Source organism: Salvelinus sp. IW2-2015, linkage group LG16, assembly GCF_002910315.2.
Source record: "Salvelinus sp. IW2-2015 linkage group LG16, ASM291031v2, whole genome shotgun sequence".
NCBI classification, from domain to species: Eukaryota; Metazoa; Chordata; class Actinopteri; order Salmoniformes; family Salmonidae; genus Salvelinus; species Salvelinus sp. IW2-2015.
The window spans coordinates 10917549-10940242 of record NC_036856.1 but is presented as its reverse complement, the minus strand read 5'-3'; the positions used below and the strand labels follow the sequence as shown (position 1 = coordinate 10940242).

The window sequence follows — 22694 nt, the reverse complement described above, 5'->3', positions numbered from 1 at the left end:
AATGTCTTGAGTCAGTAAGTATTCAACCCCTTTGTTATGGCAAGCCTAAATAAGTTCAGGAGTAAAAATGTGCTTATTAACAAGTCACATAAGTTGCATGGATTCACTCTGTGTGCAATAATAGTGGGTAACATGTAAGGTCCATCAGTCGAGCAGTGAATTTCAACCACAGATTCAACCACAAAGGCCAGGGAGGCTTTCCAAGGCCTCGCAAAGGGCACCTAGGGGTAAAAATAAAAAAACAGACATTGTCTTTGAGCATGGTGAAATTATTATTACACTTTGCATGGTGTATCAATACACCCAGTCACGACAAAGATAAAAGCGTCCTTCCTAACTCAGTTACCGGAGAGGAAGGAAACGGCTCAGGGATTTCACCATGAGGCCAATGGTGACTTTAAAAACAGTTAGAGTTTAATGGCTGTGATAGGAGAAAACTGAGCATGGATCAACAACATTGTAGTTACACCACAATACTAATCTAAATGACAGAGTGAAAAAAAAAGGAAGCCTGTACAGAATAAAAAATATTCCAAAACATGTATCCTGTTTGCAACAAGGCACTAAAGTAATACTGCAAAACAATGTGAGAAAGAAATTAACTTTATGTCTTGAATACAAAGCGCCATGTTTGSMGCAAATCCAACACATCACTGAGTACCACTCTTCATATTTTCAAGCATGGTGGTGGCTGCATCATGTTAGYGTATGCTTGTCATCCGCAAGGAGTAGGGAGTTTTTTAGGATAAAAATAAACAGAATAAAGCTAGGCACAGACAAAATCCTAGAGGAAAACCTGGTTCAGTCTGCTTTCCAACAGACACTGGGAGTCACAAGGCCAAATATACACTGGAGTTGCTTATCAAGACGACATTGAATGTTCCTGAGTTGCCTAGTTACAGTTTTGACTTAAAGTCGTCTCGAAAATCTATGGCAAGACTTGAAAATCGCTGTCTAGTAATCATCTTGACAGAGCTTGAAGAATTTTATAAAGAATAATGTGCAAATATTGTACAATCCAGGTGTGTAAAACTCACAGCTGTATTCACTGTCAAAGGTGATTCTAACATCTATTGACTCAGGGTTGTGCAAAAATTGCTACAAAATGTAAAAACATTTTTTCACTTTGTCATTATGGAGTATTGTGTGTAGATGGGTGAGAAAAAAACWATTTAATCCATTTTGAATTCAGGCTGTAACACAACAAAATCTGGAACAAGTCAAGGTGTATGAATACTTTCTGAAGGCACTATTTAATTAGTTAATTGGGGTTAAAGAAAATAATAAATCCTATAGAAAAATAAATCTAGTCAGGGTGACCAAATATATCAACCATCCATCCAAACAATATTACCAAGTCTCACTGCTACTCCTGTACACTCATGCTACTCCATAGCTGCCCAAGAAGACGACCCATTGTAGTTTGGCAAAATTCACACTATAGGGCACTGAGGAGTGAGCTGTGGGTATAGAAATGTCCAATCCCACATCAACCCCTAGTACCTACTCCTTATGGAGAGGAATGGATAGGTGTAAACAAACTGGTGAAAATGTCARCTAGCCTATCTGAGCACAAGGTAACGCTATTACCATATTTCTTACACCTATCAAATTCTCTCAGATCATAGGGGAAAATAGGGGTTAGGGACTAGGAGTTGATGTGGGATTGGGCGTASGAGGAAATGTTTGACATCTGATTTCACGGGGACAGGAAGACCAGAGTGCATTCTGACTTGACAGCCATTGAAGGAACTGACTAGATGGCTAAACTTGGCAGAGAGAAATGATTCAACACGTTTCATTTCCAAATTGGAACAAAGGACATAGATTGGGTGGTGAAAAAAAGATGAGCTGCTTGGTCCGCCCCCGTTTTGTTACTGGCTAGAGCTCGTTGTCGGTGTGAGGAGTCTGAATGAGGAAGAGGAGTGGCTTAATGCTGCTTGGTCTTGGGCGTTGTGATTCTGCGCACCACACTGTAGAGAACCACAAAGTGCTGAAGAGAGAGAAAAAAAGTGAGAAAGACATTACCCAGCTAGCACATAATGTTCTGAGAACCATATATTTCTTAGAGCTTGGTGAGAGCGTAGTTGTCCTATGGTTATTTTGCATTCAACCTTTCCACAACCTTCTGGGAATGGTGCAGGATACCCAGCTAGCACATAACGTTAACCACAGAACCATATGTTTCTTAGGTGGGAATTTCAATACTTCAGCATAAGTCTGATACAGGTTTCCTCATGGTTCTATTTAAAGTAATGTTCTGAAATTGTTCAGAGAACATTAAAAAACAACATTCTTCTGTGGGAATTTCAGTACTTARTATAAAACATAACGTTGAAAGAACGTTCTAAGAATGTTATTTCAGAACATACATTCCATTCTCAGTGTCAACAAAACTCTCTATCCTCTATCTTGTTAAGTGTGGTCCTGTGTGTTGGCCGTGCCCACAAATTGGCCACACCTGATCTTACTGAGTGCTGTTTTCCTTTGAAGTGTGTTTGTTTAAATAGACAAAAARGAACAGCTAGCTCCATCSTGGTGGCGCAGTGGTCTAATTCCATGGACAGAGAACAGAAGATCATAGGTTCGAATTTCCCTGACGCCGTGCCACAAAAATAAATGTGTTTGCATGATTAATGCCTAAGCAAATACATTTCCATATGTCTTATCTGTGCTTGGAGTTCAACAGTTAAACCAAAATAAGCTTGCAGTGTTATTAAAAGTCTTATTGAAACAATTTCTCAGAACGTTATTTAATTACCTATCATTTCCATTTTCAGGGAACCATAGTAAAACATTCTCAAAACCTCCCTGCAACCTAAAAAGTAATGTCCCCAGAACAGCCAAATGTTACCGGTCAGGAAACTTAATGCTTCGTTCCTAGAACCAATGGGAAACCAAAATGTATGTTTCCATAACTTCCATGGAACCAAATGTGCTAGCTGGGTATTGTTAACCCCTTAAATAACCAGGTAAGCTGAACTGAGAAGAAAGCATTCATCTGATTTACAGCAATGACCGGGATAGGAGTTGCAGGGTTAGGCTAGGTCAACAGACTAATGATCATACATCAAAATAACATTAGTAGCCATCAGAATGCGGATGTTGTATCGATACATACCTGGATGGACAGATATATCACTCCGAGGTAAGCTGCAATGCAGAATGCCAGAAGCAGGTCAAAGATGGCTGGTTTCACCCTGTTAGGAAAGTGGATATATAAAATGACAAGAGTGTTAAAGGGAGAGAAAAAAAACTGATACAAAAGCAAGCTGAAGAGGTTTGAAATTAAAATCAATAGGCTTTTGCTCTATTGCACTAAAGCTCAGCACTCTGAGGGCTAAATACAGCAGGCAGCCATAACGTCTACCTGTAAGCATTCATGGTCTGTTTGAGCTGATCGTAGAAGACAAACTCTGGGTCTCTGGGGGGGGGGAGAAAAAAAGATTGCATTTGTCACTGTAACGTCATCCATTTCTAAACCATACAGGTCATTTGTTCAATGAACAACAGTAAATAGAAATAGTGTAAAAATCACATCCGTCGCAGACTATTTGATTCTTACAATTGATCTTCTACAATAAAAGGAGTGATTCTGTCACAGTTTTTGACCACTATGAGCACTCTTAGTAGTTCTGTGATTCCTCCAAGGTAAACACGGCAGAACCAGTAGCTGTGGCCAGTCAAGAGGACCATTGACACCCTGTATTAGCCGTAACGCAGAGGTCAGTGACTGGTCACCTCTTGTCAGCCTTGACGTAGTGCCTACGGACGTCCTTCAGGTACCGTCCCAGGTGGTACTCCAGGGTGCTGACCACACTGCTGTCCTTGTCCACCAGCTGGGCAGCCCGCGGCTGGGCTGTCAGCCAGTCCACCACCGACGACAGCTGCTCCTCCTGCATCTGCTGGCCGTGCAGGCGACACACAAATACACAATCAGTGGCGTATAGTACACACCTTGACATGCACTTGTCAAGTACACACACACACATCTTGACCCCGACTAACTGTCCATGCTATAACAGCTACATACTAACACTAGCCTAAGGGGACCACTGGTTGCCCACTGCTCAGGCCAAGCCTCAGGTCAAAGTCCTGGTGTGTATAGCAGCCTTTCAAAAAGGCTTCGTTAAGGTCATGTCAGAGACAGCCTCACAGGGACAGTAGGGTCAAGCCACGTTCAATCACTCACCATTTGTTCAGTGAAAATCTGTAGGTCACCTGGGGCACCCTGGACACACGAGAGAGAGAGAGGTCAAACCTGATGTGCAGGACAAAGAGCAACCCATACTGAACAAAAATATAAACGCAACATGTAAAGTGTTGGTCCCATGTTTCATGAGCTGAAATAAAAGATCCCAGAAATGTTCCATARGCACAAAAAGCTTGTTTCTCTCAAATTTCYAGCACAAATTTGTTTACATCCCTATTAGTGAGCATTTCTCCCTRGCCAAGATAATCCACCTGACAGGTGTGGCATATCAAGAAGCTGATTAAACAGCATGATCATTACACAGGTGCACATTGTGCTGGGGACAATAAAAGGCCACTTGAAAATGTTCAGTTTTGTCACAACACAATGCCACAGATGTCTCAAGTTGAGYGAGTGTGCAATTGTCATGCTGACTMCAGGAATGTCCACCAGAGCTGTTGCCAGAGAATTTAAGGTTCATTTCTCTACCATAAGATGCCTCTGACGTCGTTTTAGAGAATTTGGCAGTACGTCCAACTGGCCTCACAACTGCAGACCCCTTGTAACCACACCAGCCCAGGACCTCCACATCCAGCTGATTCACCTGCGGGATCATCTGGGGGGGAGGATGCTGAGGAGTATTTCTGTCTGTAATAAAGCCCTTTTGTGGGGAAAAACTAATTCTGATTGGCTGTGCCTGGGTCGCCAGTGGGTGGGCCTTTATTTAACTAATTAACTAATTATTATTTACAATGACGACGCTGGGCCAATTGTGCGCTTCCCTATTGGTCTCCTAATCACGGCCGGTTGTGATACAGCCTGGAATCGAACCAGGGTCTGTAGTGATGCCTCTAGCAATGAGATGCAGTGCCTTAGACCGCTGCGCCACTGCCCACTGCCCATTGCTGCAGCCCTGCCCAGCCATTTGAAATCCATAGATTAGGGCCTAATGKATTTTATTTAAATTGACTGATTTCCTTATATGAACTGTGACCAAGTAAAATCTTTGAAATTGTTGCATGTTTTTGTTCAGTATAAATATCYAAAACAAAATGAAAAACGTCCATCGACTTTCATTACGTGGCTTTCAATATTGAAAACGTATATGGTGACGCCGACATGTTCTACATATCTTTACCTTCTCTGTGAGGTTGTAGATGACTCTGGCCAGCGACTCTGCAATCAGCTTTGTGTTCCTGCTGAGCTTTCTCAGATCCACATGAGGTCTGGAACCGTAAATCACAGTTAAAATTCACAGTTCAATTATCCAGCAATCAAGAGCAGCTCAACTCTGCAACACACTGATGGAGAATGTGAGGGGAGCACAGACAGTCCACTACACTGGGCGGGAGGTGGGGTGGAGGGGAGGTGGCAATGAGAAGGTTGGGAGGACAGACGGTTCACTACAGCGGGACGAAGGGGCACAATCCCAAATCAACCCGGTAGCCCAGTGTTTCTCAACCTTTTTATTTTTTTATTCCAGGAGCCAGCAACCATGTTCCCATCTCCTTGAGGGACTGCTAACATTACAACTAAACACAGTATTAGTAACAGTTCATACTCCGGCAAGCAACATCACTTCATCAGATTTTAAGCAACATGCTAATAACTCCACCTTGCTGTGAGACAGATCTACAAAAAAAGTCCCACATCTACTCTCTGATCTAAGTCCCAAAGGCAGCGGTGTAGGCAATACGGCCCGGGGGGGGAGCAGCAATGTGTGCAGGCTTTCGTTCAAGCCTAGCACTTACACACTTGATTCAATAGATCCTAATGAGCAGTTGATTCTTTGAATGAGGTGTGATAGGTGAGCTGGGCCTAGGCAGGGGTTGGGGGTTGTGGATGGGGGGGTTGGATGCTCGGTCTCTTGGTCGGACTGCAGTAATAAACCCACCCAGCAGGGGGCTCTCCCGCTCCATGTTCAGAAGAGGGGGACACTGACCGCACGTCCATGATGCTGGAGCGCTGCACCTCGCGGTGGCTGTTGAGGTGGGACAGCGTGAAGGCCGGCAGCCGGCGGATCCCGAAGCGCTCGTGCTCCCACGCCAGTGTGTCGTCCGCCAGGTTTATCTTCTTGTGCACCATTGAGAACTTGACCTCTGGGTACTGGTTGGACGCCACCTGGGGGACAGGGTTTAAAGGTCCGAAAAATTTACAGTAGGGAACTTTGAGTGTACATGTAATGTGCTATGAGTGATCAATATATATATATATATATATATCTCATTATAAACTGGGCGGTTCGAGCCCTGAATGCTGATTGGCTGACAGCCGTGGTATATCAGACAGTACAACACGGGTATGACAAAACACTTATTTTTACTGCTCTAATTACGTTGGTATGCACTTTATAATAGCAATAAGGCACCTCGGGGGGGTTGTGGCATATGGCCAATATACCACGGCTAAGGGCTGTATCCAGGCATTCCTCGTTGCATCGTGTGTAAGAACATCCCTTAGCTGTGGTATATTGGCCATATACCACACCCCCTCGTGCCTTATTGCTTAATTATACATATGTGAATTTAAATTATATAAATATATATACAAATAATTCTACAAAAACAGTTATTATCTATGAAACGTATGTGGTTGGTGTGATGGTCCTTACAGTCTCCAGCTCTTTGAGCAGGGCGTACTGGGCGGTTCCCTCTTTAGGGGGCTTGGACACGTGAAGGTGCAGACTGTCCCCGTTCCCCAGGGTGTCCAGACACAACACAAATGCCACATTGTCCTGCAACAGACTGGAGTCTGCAGAGAGGGACGACAGGATAGAGATAAAGGGGAAAGGAAAAGAGACAGACTGTTTACACTGCCCTATCTAACCAAATATACATTTCCATGATTCATGCACGCCCATTGTTTTGTACGCATGACCTCCATTTAATAACACTTGTGGCTGGGTTCATGTTTCATTCCATTTAATTTCCAGTGTGTATTGTACAGATGTTCTTCTGTGTTCCGCTGTAGCAGTCAAAATACCCATCCTGTAACTGAGTCTACAGCCTTATCATGTGAGCTTAGTGTACCTGTATGATCCAGGTTGTCCTCCAGCCAGCGCTTGGTGCCTTGGTAGTTGAACTTCCCTCCTCCAGAGACAAAGAAAAGCAGGTTGTATCTAAGAAGACAGCAGGTGTGTTAGAAATGACAGGAGAGGCCATTCTTATCATTCTGGATATTCACACCCCTTGACTTATTTCACATTTTGTTGTGTTACAGCCTGATTTCAAAACGGATMAAATATATGTTTTTTTCTCACCCATCTACACACAACACCCCATAATGACAATGTGAAATTTTAGCAAATGTATAGAAAAAAATACAGAAATATCTKATTTACATTCAGTACCAGTCAAAAGTTGACACACCTACTCATTCCTGGGTTTTTCTTTATTTTTTACTATTTTTCTACATTGTAGAATAATAGTGAAGACATCAACACATATGGAATCATGTAGTAACCAAAAAAGTGTTAAATCAAAATATATTTTATATTTGAGATTCTTCAAAGTAGCCACCCTTTGCCTTGAWGACAGCTTTGCACACTCTTGGCATTCTCTCAATCAGCTTCATTTTTTTATTGAAACTTTATTTAACTAGGCAAGTCATTTAAGAACAAATTCTTATTTACAATGACGGCCTACCCCGGACGACGCTGGGCCAATTGTGCGTCGTCCTATGGGACTCTTAATCACGGCCGGATGTGATTCAGCCTGGATTCGAATCAGGGACTGTAGTGATGCCTCTTGCACTYAGATGCACTTGGGAGCACCGGTCTACCTGGAATGCAATTCAATTAACAGGTGTGCCTTGTTAAAAGTTAATATGTGGAATTTCTTTCCTTCTTAATGCATTTGAGCCAATCAGTTGTGTTGTGACAAGGTAGGCGTGGTATACAGAAGATAGCCCTATTTGGTAAAAGACCAAGTCCTTATTATGGCAAGAACAGCTCAAATAAGCAAAGAGAAACGACATTCCATCATTACTTTAAGACATGAAGGTCAGTCAATTCGGAAAATTTCAAGAACTTTGAAAGTTTCTTCAAGTGCGGTCGCAAAAACCATCAAGCGCTATGATGAAACTGGCTCTCATGAGGACCGCCACAGGAAAGGAAGACCCAGAGTTACCTCTGCTGCAGAGGATAAGTTCATTACAGACACATCTCAACATCAACTGTTCAGATGAGACTGCGTAAAGCAGGCCTTCATGGTTGAATTGCTGCAAAGAAACCACCACTAAAGGACACCAATAATAAGAAGAGACTTGCTTGGGCCAAGAAACACAAGTAATGGACATTAGACTGTGCTTTGGTCTGATGAYTCCAAATTTGAGATTTTTGGTTCCAACCACCGTGTGTGTTTGTGAGACGCTGAGTAGGTGAACGGATGATCTCTGCATGTGTGGTTCTCACCGTGAAGCATGGAGGAGGTGTGATGATGTTGGGGTGCTTTGCTGGTGACACGGATTTATTTAGAATTCAAGGCACACTTCAACAGCATTCTGCAGCGATACACCATCCCATCTGGTTTGTGCTTAGTGGGACTATCATTTCTTTTTCAACAGGACAATGACCCAACACACCTCCAGGCTGTGTATGGGCTATTTGAGCAAGAAGGAGAGTGATGGCGTGCTGCATCAAATGACTTGGCCTCCACAATCACCCGACCTCAACCCAATTGAGATGGTTTGGGATGAGTTGGACTGCAGACTGAAGGAAAAGCAGCCAACAAGTGCTCAGCATGTGGGAACTGCTTCAAGACTGTTGGAAAAGCATTCCAGGTGAAGCTGGTTGAGAGAATGCCACGAGTGTGCAAAGCCTGTCATCAAGGCAAAGGGTGGCTACTTTGAAGAATCTCAAATATATTTTGTGTAACACTTTTTTGGTTACTACATGATGGAGAATAAGTGTTATGTCTGTGTTATGTCAGTATGGAGAATACGCCAACACAAGAGCTCACGTAACACCATGGAGAACAGCCAGTGTGCCATTACGCCAACACATTTACACTAACGTGGCCCCTCGTCTCAAACAGCACTCACACTCCAGAGTACACTTTGTCTAGGAATCGACAAATGTCTTCTAAGAACCACATCCTTTCTACTCTATTACTAAAACTAATCGACTCTTAAAAGCGAAGTACTTTTGTGAACACAGGAAGAGCTGTTTTCTTACCACTGTAAGAGGTGTATTATTTTAGTTGTGAGTTTTACATGTGGAGTGCGATTTCCCTAAAGGGTGTGGAATGCTTAGGCACAAGGAAAGAAACGTGTGGATAGCATTGTAATAAGCCTGATTTCTCTGAGGAGCTGTGGACCTGTGTTGCTCACCCAGCATGTGTCCTCTTGTAGGTGTAGAGTCTGGAGAAGAGCCTGGCTAACTCCAGCAGCATAGACACCCCACTGCCGTTAGAGTCTGCTCCATAGGACAGCCACTGGACAGAACAACACCAAAGTCAACACATTTAATTAGCATCTTCACTTCTGGTGGAGGAGAATTCTGCAACATAAATAAATAGAACTATCATACAGTAAAAAATATTATAAATATAGCATATCATAGAATATATTGAGGTGTATTAACTTCTTATGGCTGCAGGGGCAGTATTGAGTAGCTTGGATGAAAAGGTGCCCAGAGGTGCCCAGAGTAAACTGCCTGCTCCTCAGTCCCAGTTGCTAACATATGCATATTATTAGTAGTATTGGATAGAAATCACTGAAGTTTCTAAAACTGTTTGAATGATGTCTGTGAGTATAACAGAACTCATATGGCAGGCAAAAACCTGAGAAAAAATCCAACCAGGAAGTGGGAAATCTGAGGTTTGTATGTTTTCAACTCTTCGCCTATCGAATGCACAGTGGGATATGGGTCATTTTGCACTTCCTAAGGCTTCCACTAGATGTCAACAGTCTTTAGAATCTTGTCTGATGCTTCTACTGTGAAGGGGGGCCGAATGAGAGGGGATTGAGTAAGGTCTACCATGACTTGAACATGCGCGTTCATGTGAGAGCGAGCTCTGTTCCATCGCACTTCTGAAGACAAAGGAATTCTCCGGTTGGAACATTATTGAAGATTTATGTTGAAAACATCCTAAAGATTGATTCAATATATCGTTTGACATGTTTCTACTGACTGTTACGTAACTTTTTGACATTTCATCTGCTTTTAGTGAACGCGCTTCGTGACTTTGGATTTGTTTATCAAACACGCTAACAAAAGTAGCTATTTGGACATAAATGATGGACATTACCGAACAAATCAAACATTTATTGTGGAACTGGGATTCCTGGGAGTGCATTCTGATGAAGATCAAAGGTAAGTGAATATTTATAATGTTATTTCTGACTTCTGTTGACTGCACAATATGGCGGATATCTTTTTGTCTTGATTGGGCTCTGAGCGCCGACCTCAGATTATTGCATGGTTTGCTTTTTCCGTAAAGCTTTTTTGAAATCTGACACAGCGGTTGCATTAAGGAGAAGTGGATCTAAAATTCCATGTATAACACTTGTATCTTTGATCAACGTTTATTATGAGTATTTCTGGAAATTGATGTGGCTCTCTGCAAAATCCCCGGATGTTTTTGGAACTACTGAACATAACGCGCCAATGTATACTGAGATTTTTTTATATAAATATGAACTTTACCAAACAAAACATACATGTATTGTGTAACATGAAGTCCTATGAGTGTCATCTGATGAAGATCATCAAAGGTTAGTGATTCATTTTATCTCTATTTCTGCTTTATGTGACTCCTGTCTTTGGCTGGAAAAATGGCTGTGTTTTTCTGTGATTTGACGGTGACCTAACATAATCGTTTGTGGTGCTTTCGCTGTAAAGCCTTTTTGAAATTGGACACTGTGGTGGGATTAACAACAAGATTACCTTTAAAATGGTATAAGATAGTTGTATGTTTGAGGAATTTTAATTATGAGATTTCTGTTGTTTGAATTTGGCGCCCTGCACTTTCACTGGCTGTTGTCATATCGATCCCGTTAACGGGATTGCAGCCCTAAACAGTTAAGGGAGAGCTGGTTGTACCGGAGCGACACCAAAGGAGTCATAGTGAGCCACCAGGACAATGGTGGGCAGGTCCTCTCCTCCAGTTCCAGCCAGTCGCCCCTAGGAGAGGACAGAGAGACAGTTATTAGACAAAAGTATATTGTATATCAGTTCTATAACATCTCGAAACAACAATCTACTACTACATTAATGTTCTGTGTTATGTCATGTTTCATGTGGACTCCAGGAAGAGTAGCTGCTGCTTTAGCAACAGCTGATGGGGATCCTAATAAAATACTACATTTGCTGTCATCTTATATGAAAGTAAAGTATGTAGCCAAGGGTATGAGACTTAAGACATCAACAAAGAAAGGCATGGAATACCTACCACAACTTCTTCTTAATAGGGGGCGCCATTTCCACTTTGGGAAAAAAATAGTGCCCAAATTAAACGGCCTCGTACTCTGTTCTAGATCATWTGATATGCATATTATTATTACTATTGGATAGAAAACACTCTGAAGTTTCTAAAACTGTTTGAATTATATCTGTGAGTAAAACAGAACTCATTTGGCAGGCAAACTTCCAAACAGGAAGGGAAAATTCTGAAATGGGTCTCTGTGAAGGGCTGCTCCTATTCAATTGCCTTGTATTTATGGATATGTATGCACTTCATACGCCTTCCACTAGATGTCAACAGGCAGTAGAACGTTGAATGAGGTGTCTAGCCTGATGTGGGACCGAATGAGAGCTTTTGGAGTGACAGGTCAGCCATCTTGGCAGTATTTTGCTGCGCACCTGGGTGCACCATATCATTTTCTGCAATGCGTTAGGTAGACACGAAGAAATGCTCCGTCTGGGACGTTATTGGATACATACGAGAAAAACATCCTAAAGATGGATTTTCAACTGAGTTTGACCAGTTTATTCGACTTTTATTATGACTTTTGGAATTTTTCGTTCCATGCGCCAAACTTTCATGGACACGTGAGCCCCACTATGCTAGCCAAAGTTGCTAATTCAACAGAAGAAATGGACATTCTAAAACAAAACAACGATTTATTGTGGAACTAGGACTCCTGGCACTGCATTCTGATGAAAGTTCAAAGGTAAGAGAATATTTATGATGTTATTTCGTATTTTTGTTGAATATGTTGACTCCAACATGGCGGAGAATGGCTGAGCGCTGTCTCAGATTATTGTATGCTGTGCTTTTTACTAAAGTAATTTTTTAAAATCTAACACAGCGGTTGCAATAAGAACCAGTGTATCTTTAATTATATGTCCAACATGTATTTTTCAGCAAAGTTTATGATGAGATTTTCTGTTAGATTACGTGACTGTCCAAAATTTCTCCGGACAATTTGGAGCATTTTTGCGCCATGTTCACAATGTAAAACCAGGATTGGTAGCTATAAATATGCAAATTTTCGAACAAAACATAAATGTATTGTATAACATGATGTTATAAGACTGTCATCTGATGAAGTTGTTCAAAGGTTAGTGATTAATTTTATCTCTATTTGTGGGTTTTGTGAAAGCTATCTTTGTGGTGAAAAAATGGCATTGTGTTTTGGGCTATTGTGGTGAGCTAACAAATATATGTTGTGTTTTCGCTGTAAAACATTTTAAAAATCGGACATGTTGGCTGGATTCACAAGATGTTTATCTTTCATTTGCTGTACAACATGTATTTTTCATAAAAGTTTTATGATGAGTATTTCTGTATTTCACATTGCTCTCTGTAATTATTCTGGCTGTTTTGGTGCCATTTGTGACTATGGCTGCAATGTAAAACCAGAATTTATAGCTATAAATATGCACATTTTCGAACAAAACATAAATGTATTGTATAATGATGTCATAAGACTGTCATCTGATGAAGTTGTTCAAAGGTTAGTGATTAATTTTCTCTCTATTTGTGGGTTTTGTGAAAGCTATCTTTGCGGTGAAAAAATGGCGTTGTGTGTTGCACTATTGTGGTGAGCTAACATAAATATATGTTGTGTTTTCGCTGTAAAACATTTTAAAAATCGGACATGTTGGCTGGATTCACAAGATGTTTATCTTTCATTTGCTGTATTGGACTTGTGATTTCATGAAATTATATTATATGATATTCCCTGTGGCGCTAGGCTAGGCTATGCTAGTCAGCGTTTCTGATGAGGAGGATCCCGGATCCCGGATCCGTGAAACAATGCCATTGACTGGTGACCGTATGCATTAGGTAGAAAGGAACACTTGAGGACTCAGGAAATTTACTGGAGTCGCCTAATCTCCTACTACAGGGCTAAATCCATTATTTCCCTGGGTTTGACACCTACCTTAGTTCAACACACACACACACACACACACACTCTAGAATATCATATAGACCCAAGAATGACACAAGGTTAAGAAAACTAAACACGTTATTTGCTTCTAAATCACTTAACACCTTACGTGTGAGCAGTGTGTTAATGTGAGTACTGCTCCACTGGTAGCCTAATATCATAAAATATGTCACCCATTAACACTAACGTGGATGTCTGGATTAAATGTCACAGAGCTACATAAAGCATTAAACAGATAAAGGATAGTGGTTTAACCATAATGATTCTCACCTCTAGACTGGTAATGGCCCAGTCACTCACTGCCTTGCTCTGAGCCCCACTCGTCACCATCTGAAAGCCATTGGCTGTGGCTGTGTGGATCAGCACTGTGAAGGCATGGGGAAAAGGGGTCATTAAATCCCTCAAAAGAATTTCACTAGAAAGAATTTCCTCTGACAGCGTTTCGACCAACAGTTTTCAACCCAATATTTGTAAATGTCCTGCACCTTCAGCTGCAGAGGAGGAGCCCTGGGAGGAGGAGGAGGTGAGGGTCTGTGTGTAGATGGAGAGCAGCTCATCATCCTCCAGAGCAAAGTAAACCGGGACAATGGTCTCTGTGGCCAGCATCTCTGGCTCCAGCTCCATGAACTGCTACAACAGAGGAATAAGGAATGCCAGGTTATCATTCACAAGATAACAACACTACCAGGGCAGCAGTGTGAATGTGAAACAGCATAACATTTGGACACTTTGGCCTACTTCACTCCAGCAAGTCTGGTTTTTCAAGTTTTGCTTTGAGTTACAACTGATAAGGAGGGAGTGTTGTGACTGACAGTTTTCCTTGAGTGTAACAGAAACTCACTTTACAAGAACACCAAAGGAGCTCTAGCTTTAAAAGCAACTCAGGACCTTGCCTTTTGATTTGACTAGTTTGATGAACGGTCATAAAACCCACTCATAAGGCATTATTACCTGTACTATGTCCTGCGGCATGGTGGACATATTCTTGGGGAGAATGATGACCACAGCCCCAGCGGACTGGCGCAGGGCTTTCTGGTATCTCTCATAGGAGAAGTCCACCAGCCGCATGATGACACAGCGGCGGCTTAGCACTTCCGCCTCCACAGTGCGCGCTTCCGTGTTCAATATGGCATTCCTGGTACCTGGGAATCACAAGTGGGATCAGATCAGTTGGGGAGGGATGTGTGGAAACACCATTGATGCTATGCTGTAGTAGTAGGCTATTAGGCAGGGTAAACTCGTTTTTGTGATTACTGATATTTCATCAAAATATATCAAATCACAGCACATTTTTTTAATCATTCAGAAGTTTTTACCTGATTAAGTACAATACCATTGGAAATGAATGTTGAAAGTTCAATTTATATTCCTAAAACTTAAATTGAAAATGATGCCGCCACTGTTTCCTGTTCACAAGACATTTTGATAAATAGCCCAATGTCAAAACACAGTTTTGACGTGTCCAAATCAACAACAAGAAACAGTTTGTCATAGTGAAAATTCAAAACATAAAATGTACTATCTACACACACATATGCAACAATAGTAATCATATTACTTGGAATATTTTTTAAAGCAGCTTGTACACTGCACCCGCACCAAAAACCCTGTTGTTTTGACAAGTGGTAATAAATCACTCATATTGATTAGGCGGGAAATCAGGTTGTAGGCGCTGTTGATACTACCACAACTCAAATACCACATGGAAACTGGAGATATTTTTGCATCACTGTTTTCTATAACTAAGCTTTGTTGTACAATTAAAAAGGTCAAATACACTGCATTTCAAACAGTAAGCAAAAATCTAATGAATTCAGGGCTTGTGAAATTATACACAGGCTAAATATAAGCCTTCCACAACCATAAAACCCACAAATAATGTAATAATTTAATCAAAATAGTTTAAGCAGTTTTTTCGCAATAATCACTGATCTGGCTTTCACGTCTATGAAAACGCCCTTTTTGTTACAAATTTAAGATGAACCAATCATAATGGACATTCACTTATTGTAGCAGGCATTATAGAAAATTAACACAGGTCTGAACACAGAAATTCTGGTTGAGAATGAAACGACTGAACAGCACAGCAAGGAAGTGAAAGAAATCGGTTTTGATGATGTTTTACTGGTAAATGGGGACATACGTAAATGCCAACAAAATAAAGTTTTGGTCAGTGTGGTGTGTGTGTGTAACCTTTATTTAACAAGGCAAGTCAGTTAAGAACAAATTCTTATTTACAATGACGGCCCGGACGATGCTAGGCAAATTGTTCGCCGCCCTATGGACTCCCAATCACAGCCGGATGTGTTACAGCTTGGATTCGAACCAGGGACTGTAGTGATGCCTCTTGCACTGAAATCCAGTGCGTTAGACTGCTGCGTCCATGTGTGTCTGTTAACTATTTAACTGTACTAGAATGCTTAAAAGGCCGCTAAAATTGTAAATATCGGTATCGTTATTTTTTTGTCAAGGAAAGTATTGGATATCGGTATCAACCAGAAATGTCATATTGGTGCATCACTAGAAATAATTTTGTAAGAAGTTGGGTGATTAATAAAAACAGATACAGTAAGATAGGATAACCTTGCCTAATTCCGCTCTTTAACTCAAATCGAGGTGCCATGTTTAAGTTTTATAGAGATATTTCTATTTGTATAGAGAGTCTTAACAACCTTTCAGAAAAAATCCCCAAAGACACATTTCTCAAAGGAGTGGAAGAGGAACTGATGCTCTACTGTGTCAAATGCTTTATAAAAATCTAAAATAATATGAAGCTATCCTCGGTTATTAGGTCTGAGTAGTCAAGTATGTCTAATATTAGTCTGATATTGTTAGAAATATCTCTGTTCCTCATAAAGCAAGACTGTTTCTTCAATGATTGCATCCAGGACTTCTTTAATTATTTTTGCAAGTAGTAAGGCTAATATCTTAGTCATTATTAAGAAGACAAACTGGAGGCCAGTTATCGATGAGCAGCGCTTCTTTAGACTTAGGTATCAGTGTTATTAACCCCTGACTCATTGTCCCTCATTGGAGGGAGAACAATGTTTTTAATACTCTCTAAAAATACTTCAAGTAGGAAGGGAGCGACTTGTTCAGAAAATAACTATAAGGCCAGCATCCCAGAGTCGCCTCTTCACTTTTGAAGTTGAGACTGGTGTTTTGCAGGTACTATTTAATGAAGCTGCCAGTTGAGGACTTGTGAGGCATCTGTTTCTCAAACTAGACACTCCAATGTACTAGTCCTCTTGTTCAGTTGTGCACCGGGGCCTCCCACTCTTTCTATTCTGGTTAGAGCCCATTTGCGTTGTTCTCTGAAGGGAGTAGTACACATTATTACACATTAGTAGTACACAGCATTGTACGAGATCTTCAGTTTCTTGGCAACTTCTCGCATGGAATAGCCTTCATTTCTCAGAACAAGAATAGACTAACGAGTTTCAGAAGAAAGGTCTTTGTTTCTGGCCATTTTGAGCCTGCAATCGAACCCACAAATGCTGATGCTCCAGATACTCAACTAGTCTAAAGAAGGCCAGTTTATTGCTTCTTTAAATCAGAAGAACAGTTTTTAGCTGTACTAACATAATTACAAAATGGTTTTCTAATGATCAATTAGCCTTCTAAATTGATAAACTTGGATTAGCTAACACAACGTGCCATTGGAACACAGGAGTGATGGTTGCTGATAATGGGCCTCTGTACACCTATGAAGATATTACATTTAAAAAAAATATCTGCCATTTCCAGCTACAATAGTCATTCACAACATTAACAATGTCTACACTGTAGTTCCGATCAACTTGATGTTATTTTAAAATTGACATTTTTTTTTGCTTTTCTTTCAAAAACAAGGACATTTCTAAGTGACCCAACACTTTTGAACGGTAGTATAAATATATAAAATCCAGTTTATTTTAATCTATATATACAGTGCCTTGCGAAAGTATTCACCCCCCTTGGCATTTTCCTTATTTTGTTGCCTTACAACCTGGAATTAAAATAGATTTTTTGGGGGGTTTGTATCATCTGATTTACACAACATGCCTACTACTTTGAAGATGCAAAATATATATTTTTGTGAAACAAACAAGAAATAAGACGAAAATTAAWACTTGAACGTGCATAACTATTCACCCACCCAAAGTCAATACTTTGTAGAGCCACCTTTTTCAGCAATTACAACGGTAAGTCTCTTGGGATGTCTCTATAAGCTTGGCACATCTAGRCACTGTGATTTTTGCCCATTCTTCAAGGCAAAACTGCTCCAGCTCCTTCAAGTTGGATGGGTTCCGCTGGTGTACAGCAATCTTTAAGTCATATCACAGATTCTCAATTGGATTGAGGTCTGGGCTTTGACTAGGCCATTCCAAGACATGTAAATGTMTCCCCTTAAACCACTCGAGTGTTGCTAAAGCAGTATGCTTAGGGTCATTGTACTGCTGGAAGGTGAACCTGTCCCAGTCTCAAATCTCTGGAAGACTGAAACAGGTTTCCCTCAAGTATTTCCCTGTATTTAGCGCCATCCATCATTCCTTCAATTCTGACCAGTTTCCCATTCCCCAACAATGAAAAACATCCCCACAGCATGATGCTGCCACCACAATGCTTCACTGTGGGGATGGTATTCTCGGGGTGATGAGAGGTGTTGGGTTTGTGCCAGACTTAGCATTTTCCTTGAAGGCCAAAAAGCTAAATTTTAGTCTCATCTGACCAGAGTACCTTCTTCCATATTTGGGGAGTCTCCCACCTGCCATTTGGCGAACACCAAATGTGTTTGCTTATTTCTTTCTTTAAGCAATGTTTTTTTTCTGGCCACTTCGATAAAGCCCAGCTCTGTGGAGTGTATGGCTTAAAGTGGTCCTATGGACAGATACTCCAATCTCCACTGTGGAGCTTTGCAGCTCCTTCAGGGTTATATTTGGTCTCTTTGTTGCCTCTCTGATTAATGCCCTCCTTGCCTGGTTCGTGAGTGTTGGTGGGCGGCCTTCTCTTGGCAGGTTTGTTGGGGTGCCATATTATTTCCTTTTTTTATTAATGGATTTAAATGGTGCTCCGTGGAATGTTCAAAGTTTCAGATCTTTTTTTATAACCCTGATCTGTACTTCTCCAAACTTTGTCCCTGACCAGTTTGGAGAGCTCCTTGATCTTCATGGTGCCGCTTGCTTAGTGGTGTTGCAGACTCTGGGGACTTTCAGAACAGGTGTATATATACTGAGATCATGTGACACTTAGATTGCATACAGGTGGACTTTATTTAATTAATTATGTGACTTCTGAAGGTAATTGGTTGCACCAGATCTTATTTAGGGGCTTCATAGCAAAGGGGGTGAAAACATATGCATGCACCACTTTCCATTTTTAATTTTTTTTAATTTTGAAACAAGTACATTTTTTCATTTCACTTCACCAATTTGGACTATTTTGTGTATGTCCATCACATGAAATCGAAATAAAAATAAATTTAAATTACAGGTTGTAATGCAACAAAATAGGAAAAACGGCAAGGGAGGTGAATACTTTTGCAAGGCACTGTATTATCCAGTTTATTTTGTAACTCAATCAGTTCCACCTTCTCCTCCCCCGAGAGGCTGGCTGGGGACCTCTGAGAAAGGGAAGTTATCTTAATGATCACCTTTTCCTCCTCAACTCTTCTGGTCTTAGCAAGATGACTACCATATTTTATGAGGTCTTTGGCCACTTCAAATTTAAAGAGCTCCCAGTTCTTGCAATAAGATTCACAAGCCCTTTCCCAAAAGTGTGAGAAGACCTTTAACCTCAAACTTAACTATATCATTATTTAATAAGGAGCTATTTAGCTTCCAGTAGGATGCACTACCAAATATGTTGACGTCAATGTAAATGGCCATATGGTCTGTGAAGGGAGTAGTACAAATATTTGTAGTACTACAGTAATGAGTGTAATGTCATTGTAACTGATCACAAGACAAATAAAGTGACCAAAGGGGTAACAGTCCGAGTGTAGAATATTACTACCAAAGGTATTTGTCCTTGTAATGACCTCAAGCTGTGCGTTCACTGCTTTTTCCTTTCTTTGGAAAGCCAAATATCGTTGCCCCACTTCCAGAAAGTTTGAGAGGTAGTATATCTGTTACATCTGCTATCCAACGCATCAACAGATTACACATCCATTTTCAGTTCAACCTTGCACATGAATTATACTACAATGTTGGCATATCCTAAAATAATACTTTTATTTCCCATTTGACCTATATTTTAATTGCATAGACAATCAGGGGAAATCCAGAAAATCAAGTGTCACAAGCATATGAAGATGGCTTGCTAGAAGGGTGATGTTCGTCCAGCTGCGCCCACATGCAGGAACCAATGGGATGCTAGGGGGGATGCTCACACGCAGGAACGCCCCGAATTGCGGGCCCCAATAACACACTGACACACTCGTTAGCTAGCGTTAGCTAGCTAGGACTGTGCAATAACAGAGAGCGTTTACTTAGCGAAAGAGCTATGCCTTATAGTGTGGTAGCTAACTACAGGACTGCATTTCCATTCAATAATTGCACAAAATGCCATTTTTAAATGCTTACCGTACGGTTGTCCCTGCAGGTCATACTGCTGCATGCGGTACACGGTGAATTCGTGAGCCGCTTCGGCTGGAAGGGGTGAGACGAGAATCAGCACCGCGGGGATAAACACAATGAAAGTCAGGGGGAAAGAGGACTTAAACATGTTATCGAACACCTCACTAGCCTCCTCAAACATCTTGATCTTGGTATTATGGTCTAAACAACAGTAAATTGATAGTCTAGGCAGTTGCCGGATCGAATCTAGTCGCTAGCCTAGCTGTCATTCACTAACACAGTCGACACAAGTGGATTTTAATATGGCGAAAAGCTTGGCCACCTAACTAAACACGCACGAGCTTGCTTTTTGAATGGCATGGACATATTATTGTTACGTCTTCCATATCTGTAATGAACACTCTTTATCATAAAACATTCATATCATAATTTGTCCCATTCATTGATTTATTTAATGAGAATATTAATCACTGGGAATTTAAGAAATCTCTGCTGATAAGGGTCCTACAGGGGCCATCAAAGACAGCTTCGTGAATTTTAGGCGAGGCTGTGCAGTTGATGAATTTAACGGCAGGGGTCAGTGAAGACCAGAGATGGTCATATCTTGACGGTATACTGCCAATAAACCCTGGATTACAAAATGCTATGTATTGGCCATTATAAACTGGGTGGTTTGAACCCTGAATGCTGATTGGCTGACAGCCATGGTATATCAGACCCTATAAAACATTTGTTTTTCCTGCTCTAATTAAGTTGGTAACCAGTTTATAATAGCAATAAGGCACCTCAGGGGTTTGTGGTATATWGSCKATATACCACACCCCCTCAGGTCGTATTGCTTAATTGAGAGGCTTTGGCCATATGAAACTCTGTGGCCATACTGTACAGTCTTTGCTTTGGCCAAAGATTATGTATATACTGACAAGATACATCTCTCCGCCATAACAAAGCGGAATAAATCTCTCCGTTCACAAAGTGGAACTATAGCTCCCGCCTATCCTTTCTTTGGATTGGTGGATACATCTTATTATTGTAATCCTTTTAAAAATATTCAATGAGGTTGTTATCGTCAACCGCCTGTATTCAATGGAGAGAGATGCTACTAGCTTCATGTCATGAACATGCATAGCCAACTTAAATTATGTCTGAGTGTTGGAGTGTGATCCTGGCTATCCATAAATGTAAAAAACAAGAAAATTGTGCCGTCTGGTTTGCTTAATATAAGGAATATTTTATCATTCATACTTTTGATACTTAAGTATATTTTAGCAATTACATTTACTTTTGATACTTAAGTATATTTAAAACCAAATACTTTTAAACTTTTACTCAAGTAGTATTTTACTGGGTGACTTTCACTTTTACTTGAGTCATTTTCTATTAAGGTATCTTTTCATTTACTCAAGTATAAGAATTGAGTACTTTTTCCACCACTGATAACACCCAAAACAACAAAACTTCTATTTGATCAGATAAACCTCATGTAGCAAATAATTGGCTTTCAAAACAACTGGGAACTTAATAATGTCAATGATCTTCAGGTCGGAAAGTTGGAGCTCTAGAAAGAGGCCCGAGTTGGAATTACGAGGTCTGAACTCATTTTTTTTAAAGTTCCCAGTTGTTTTGAACGGTGCATAAGCCATACATTTTTGTTGTTGACCAAATTCTACAGTTTCTCATAGAGTACCACAGAGTCATAATACCCATAAAACCTAGCGGTCAAACAGGGAAATGGTTCCAATCGTTTTCCCACCATTCATTTTTCCCGATAGGGGATTTTAGAAACACAGGGCTGTATTTCATGTAGGCTTACCCTGACGTGAAGTTTTGATACCAATGTAAATTTCTCTAGGACAAGGTGACTTTTATCAATATATTCACCTGCATTCACCCCCAAAAATGAACCGCTAATTAGCTGCTAATTTGGCTATCATAAAGAACTACAAATGCCATGATGATCTGGATTAACTGTCTAATGTTAGCTAGGTAGTAATTAATAAATTGGCAGCYTTTCTTTAAATGGACAATTCTGTGAACTGTCTTGTGTACGTTTTAAATTCACACAATACCTGTTAGCAAAGGTGTCAGCTAGAGATAATGTGACGCATACCACCCTGCATACCACTGCTGGCTTGCTTCTGAAGCTAAGCAGGGTTGGTCCTGGTCAGTCTCTGGATGGGAGACCAGATTCTGCTGGAAGTGGTGTTGGAGGGCCAATAGGAGGCACTCTTTCCTCTGGTCTAAAAAAAATATCCCAATTCCCAAGGGCAGTGAATGCCCTGTATAGGGTGCTGTCTTTCGGATGGGTTGTTAAATGGGTGTCCTGACTCTCTGAGGTCATTAAAGATCCCATGGCACTTGTCGTAGGGGTGTTAACCCTGGTGTCCTGGCTAAATTCCAAATCTGGCCCTCAAACCATCATTGTCACCTAATAATCCCCAGTTCACAATTGGCTCATTCATCCKCCTCCTCTCCCCTGTAACTATTCCCCAGGTCGTTGCTGAGAATGTGTTCTCAGTCAACTTACCTGGTAAAATAACGAATAAACATGCAAGAGCTTCCAGGGATTTGTAGTTTTGCATGATGTCTACTTTGATGCTAATTAGTAT

The 22694-nt window shown here is 40.9% G+C and overlaps 2 protein-coding genes across 6 annotated transcripts in view; one reads left to right on the top strand and one right to left on the bottom strand.

Annotated features, from left to right (window-relative positions):
• Positions 1 to 8509, top strand: part of LOC111976086 (ceramide synthase 1) — a 50304-nt gene extending 41795 nt beyond the window's left edge. The window contains exon 8 of the transcript XR_011481149.1: positions 8193 to 8509. The gene's annotated coding sequence lies outside the window, so the exon portion shown is untranslated. The remainder of the gene's footprint in view (positions 1 to 8192) is intronic.
• LOC111975834 (BOS complex subunit ncln) lies at positions 393 to 20393 on the bottom strand. 5 transcript variants are annotated; one of them, XM_024004460.2, is made up of 15 exons: positions 20092 to 20393; positions 14480 to 14670; positions 14014 to 14158; positions 13799 to 13893; positions 11235 to 11315; positions 9521 to 9624; positions 7222 to 7310; positions 6804 to 6943; positions 6087 to 6313; positions 5331 to 5418; positions 4193 to 4231; positions 3742 to 3905; positions 3371 to 3424; positions 3122 to 3200; positions 393 to 1993 (listed from the first exon to the last, which is right to left on the bottom strand). In XM_024004460.2, exons 1-15 carry the CDS (start codon positions 20264 to 20266, stop codon positions 1931 to 1933), a joined length of 1734 nt encoding a protein of 577 aa, XP_023860228.1. In that variant the 5' UTR covers positions 20267 to 20393; the 3' UTR covers positions 393 to 1930. The 5 variants fall into 5 exon arrangements, with proteins under 5 accessions (XP_023860228.1, XP_023860229.1, XP_023860231.1 ...); XM_024004461.2 differs by having other exon boundaries at positions 3742 to 3902; XM_024004463.2 differs by having other exon boundaries at positions 6135 to 6313.
• Between the last annotated feature and the right edge of the window lie 2301 nt (positions 20394 to 22694).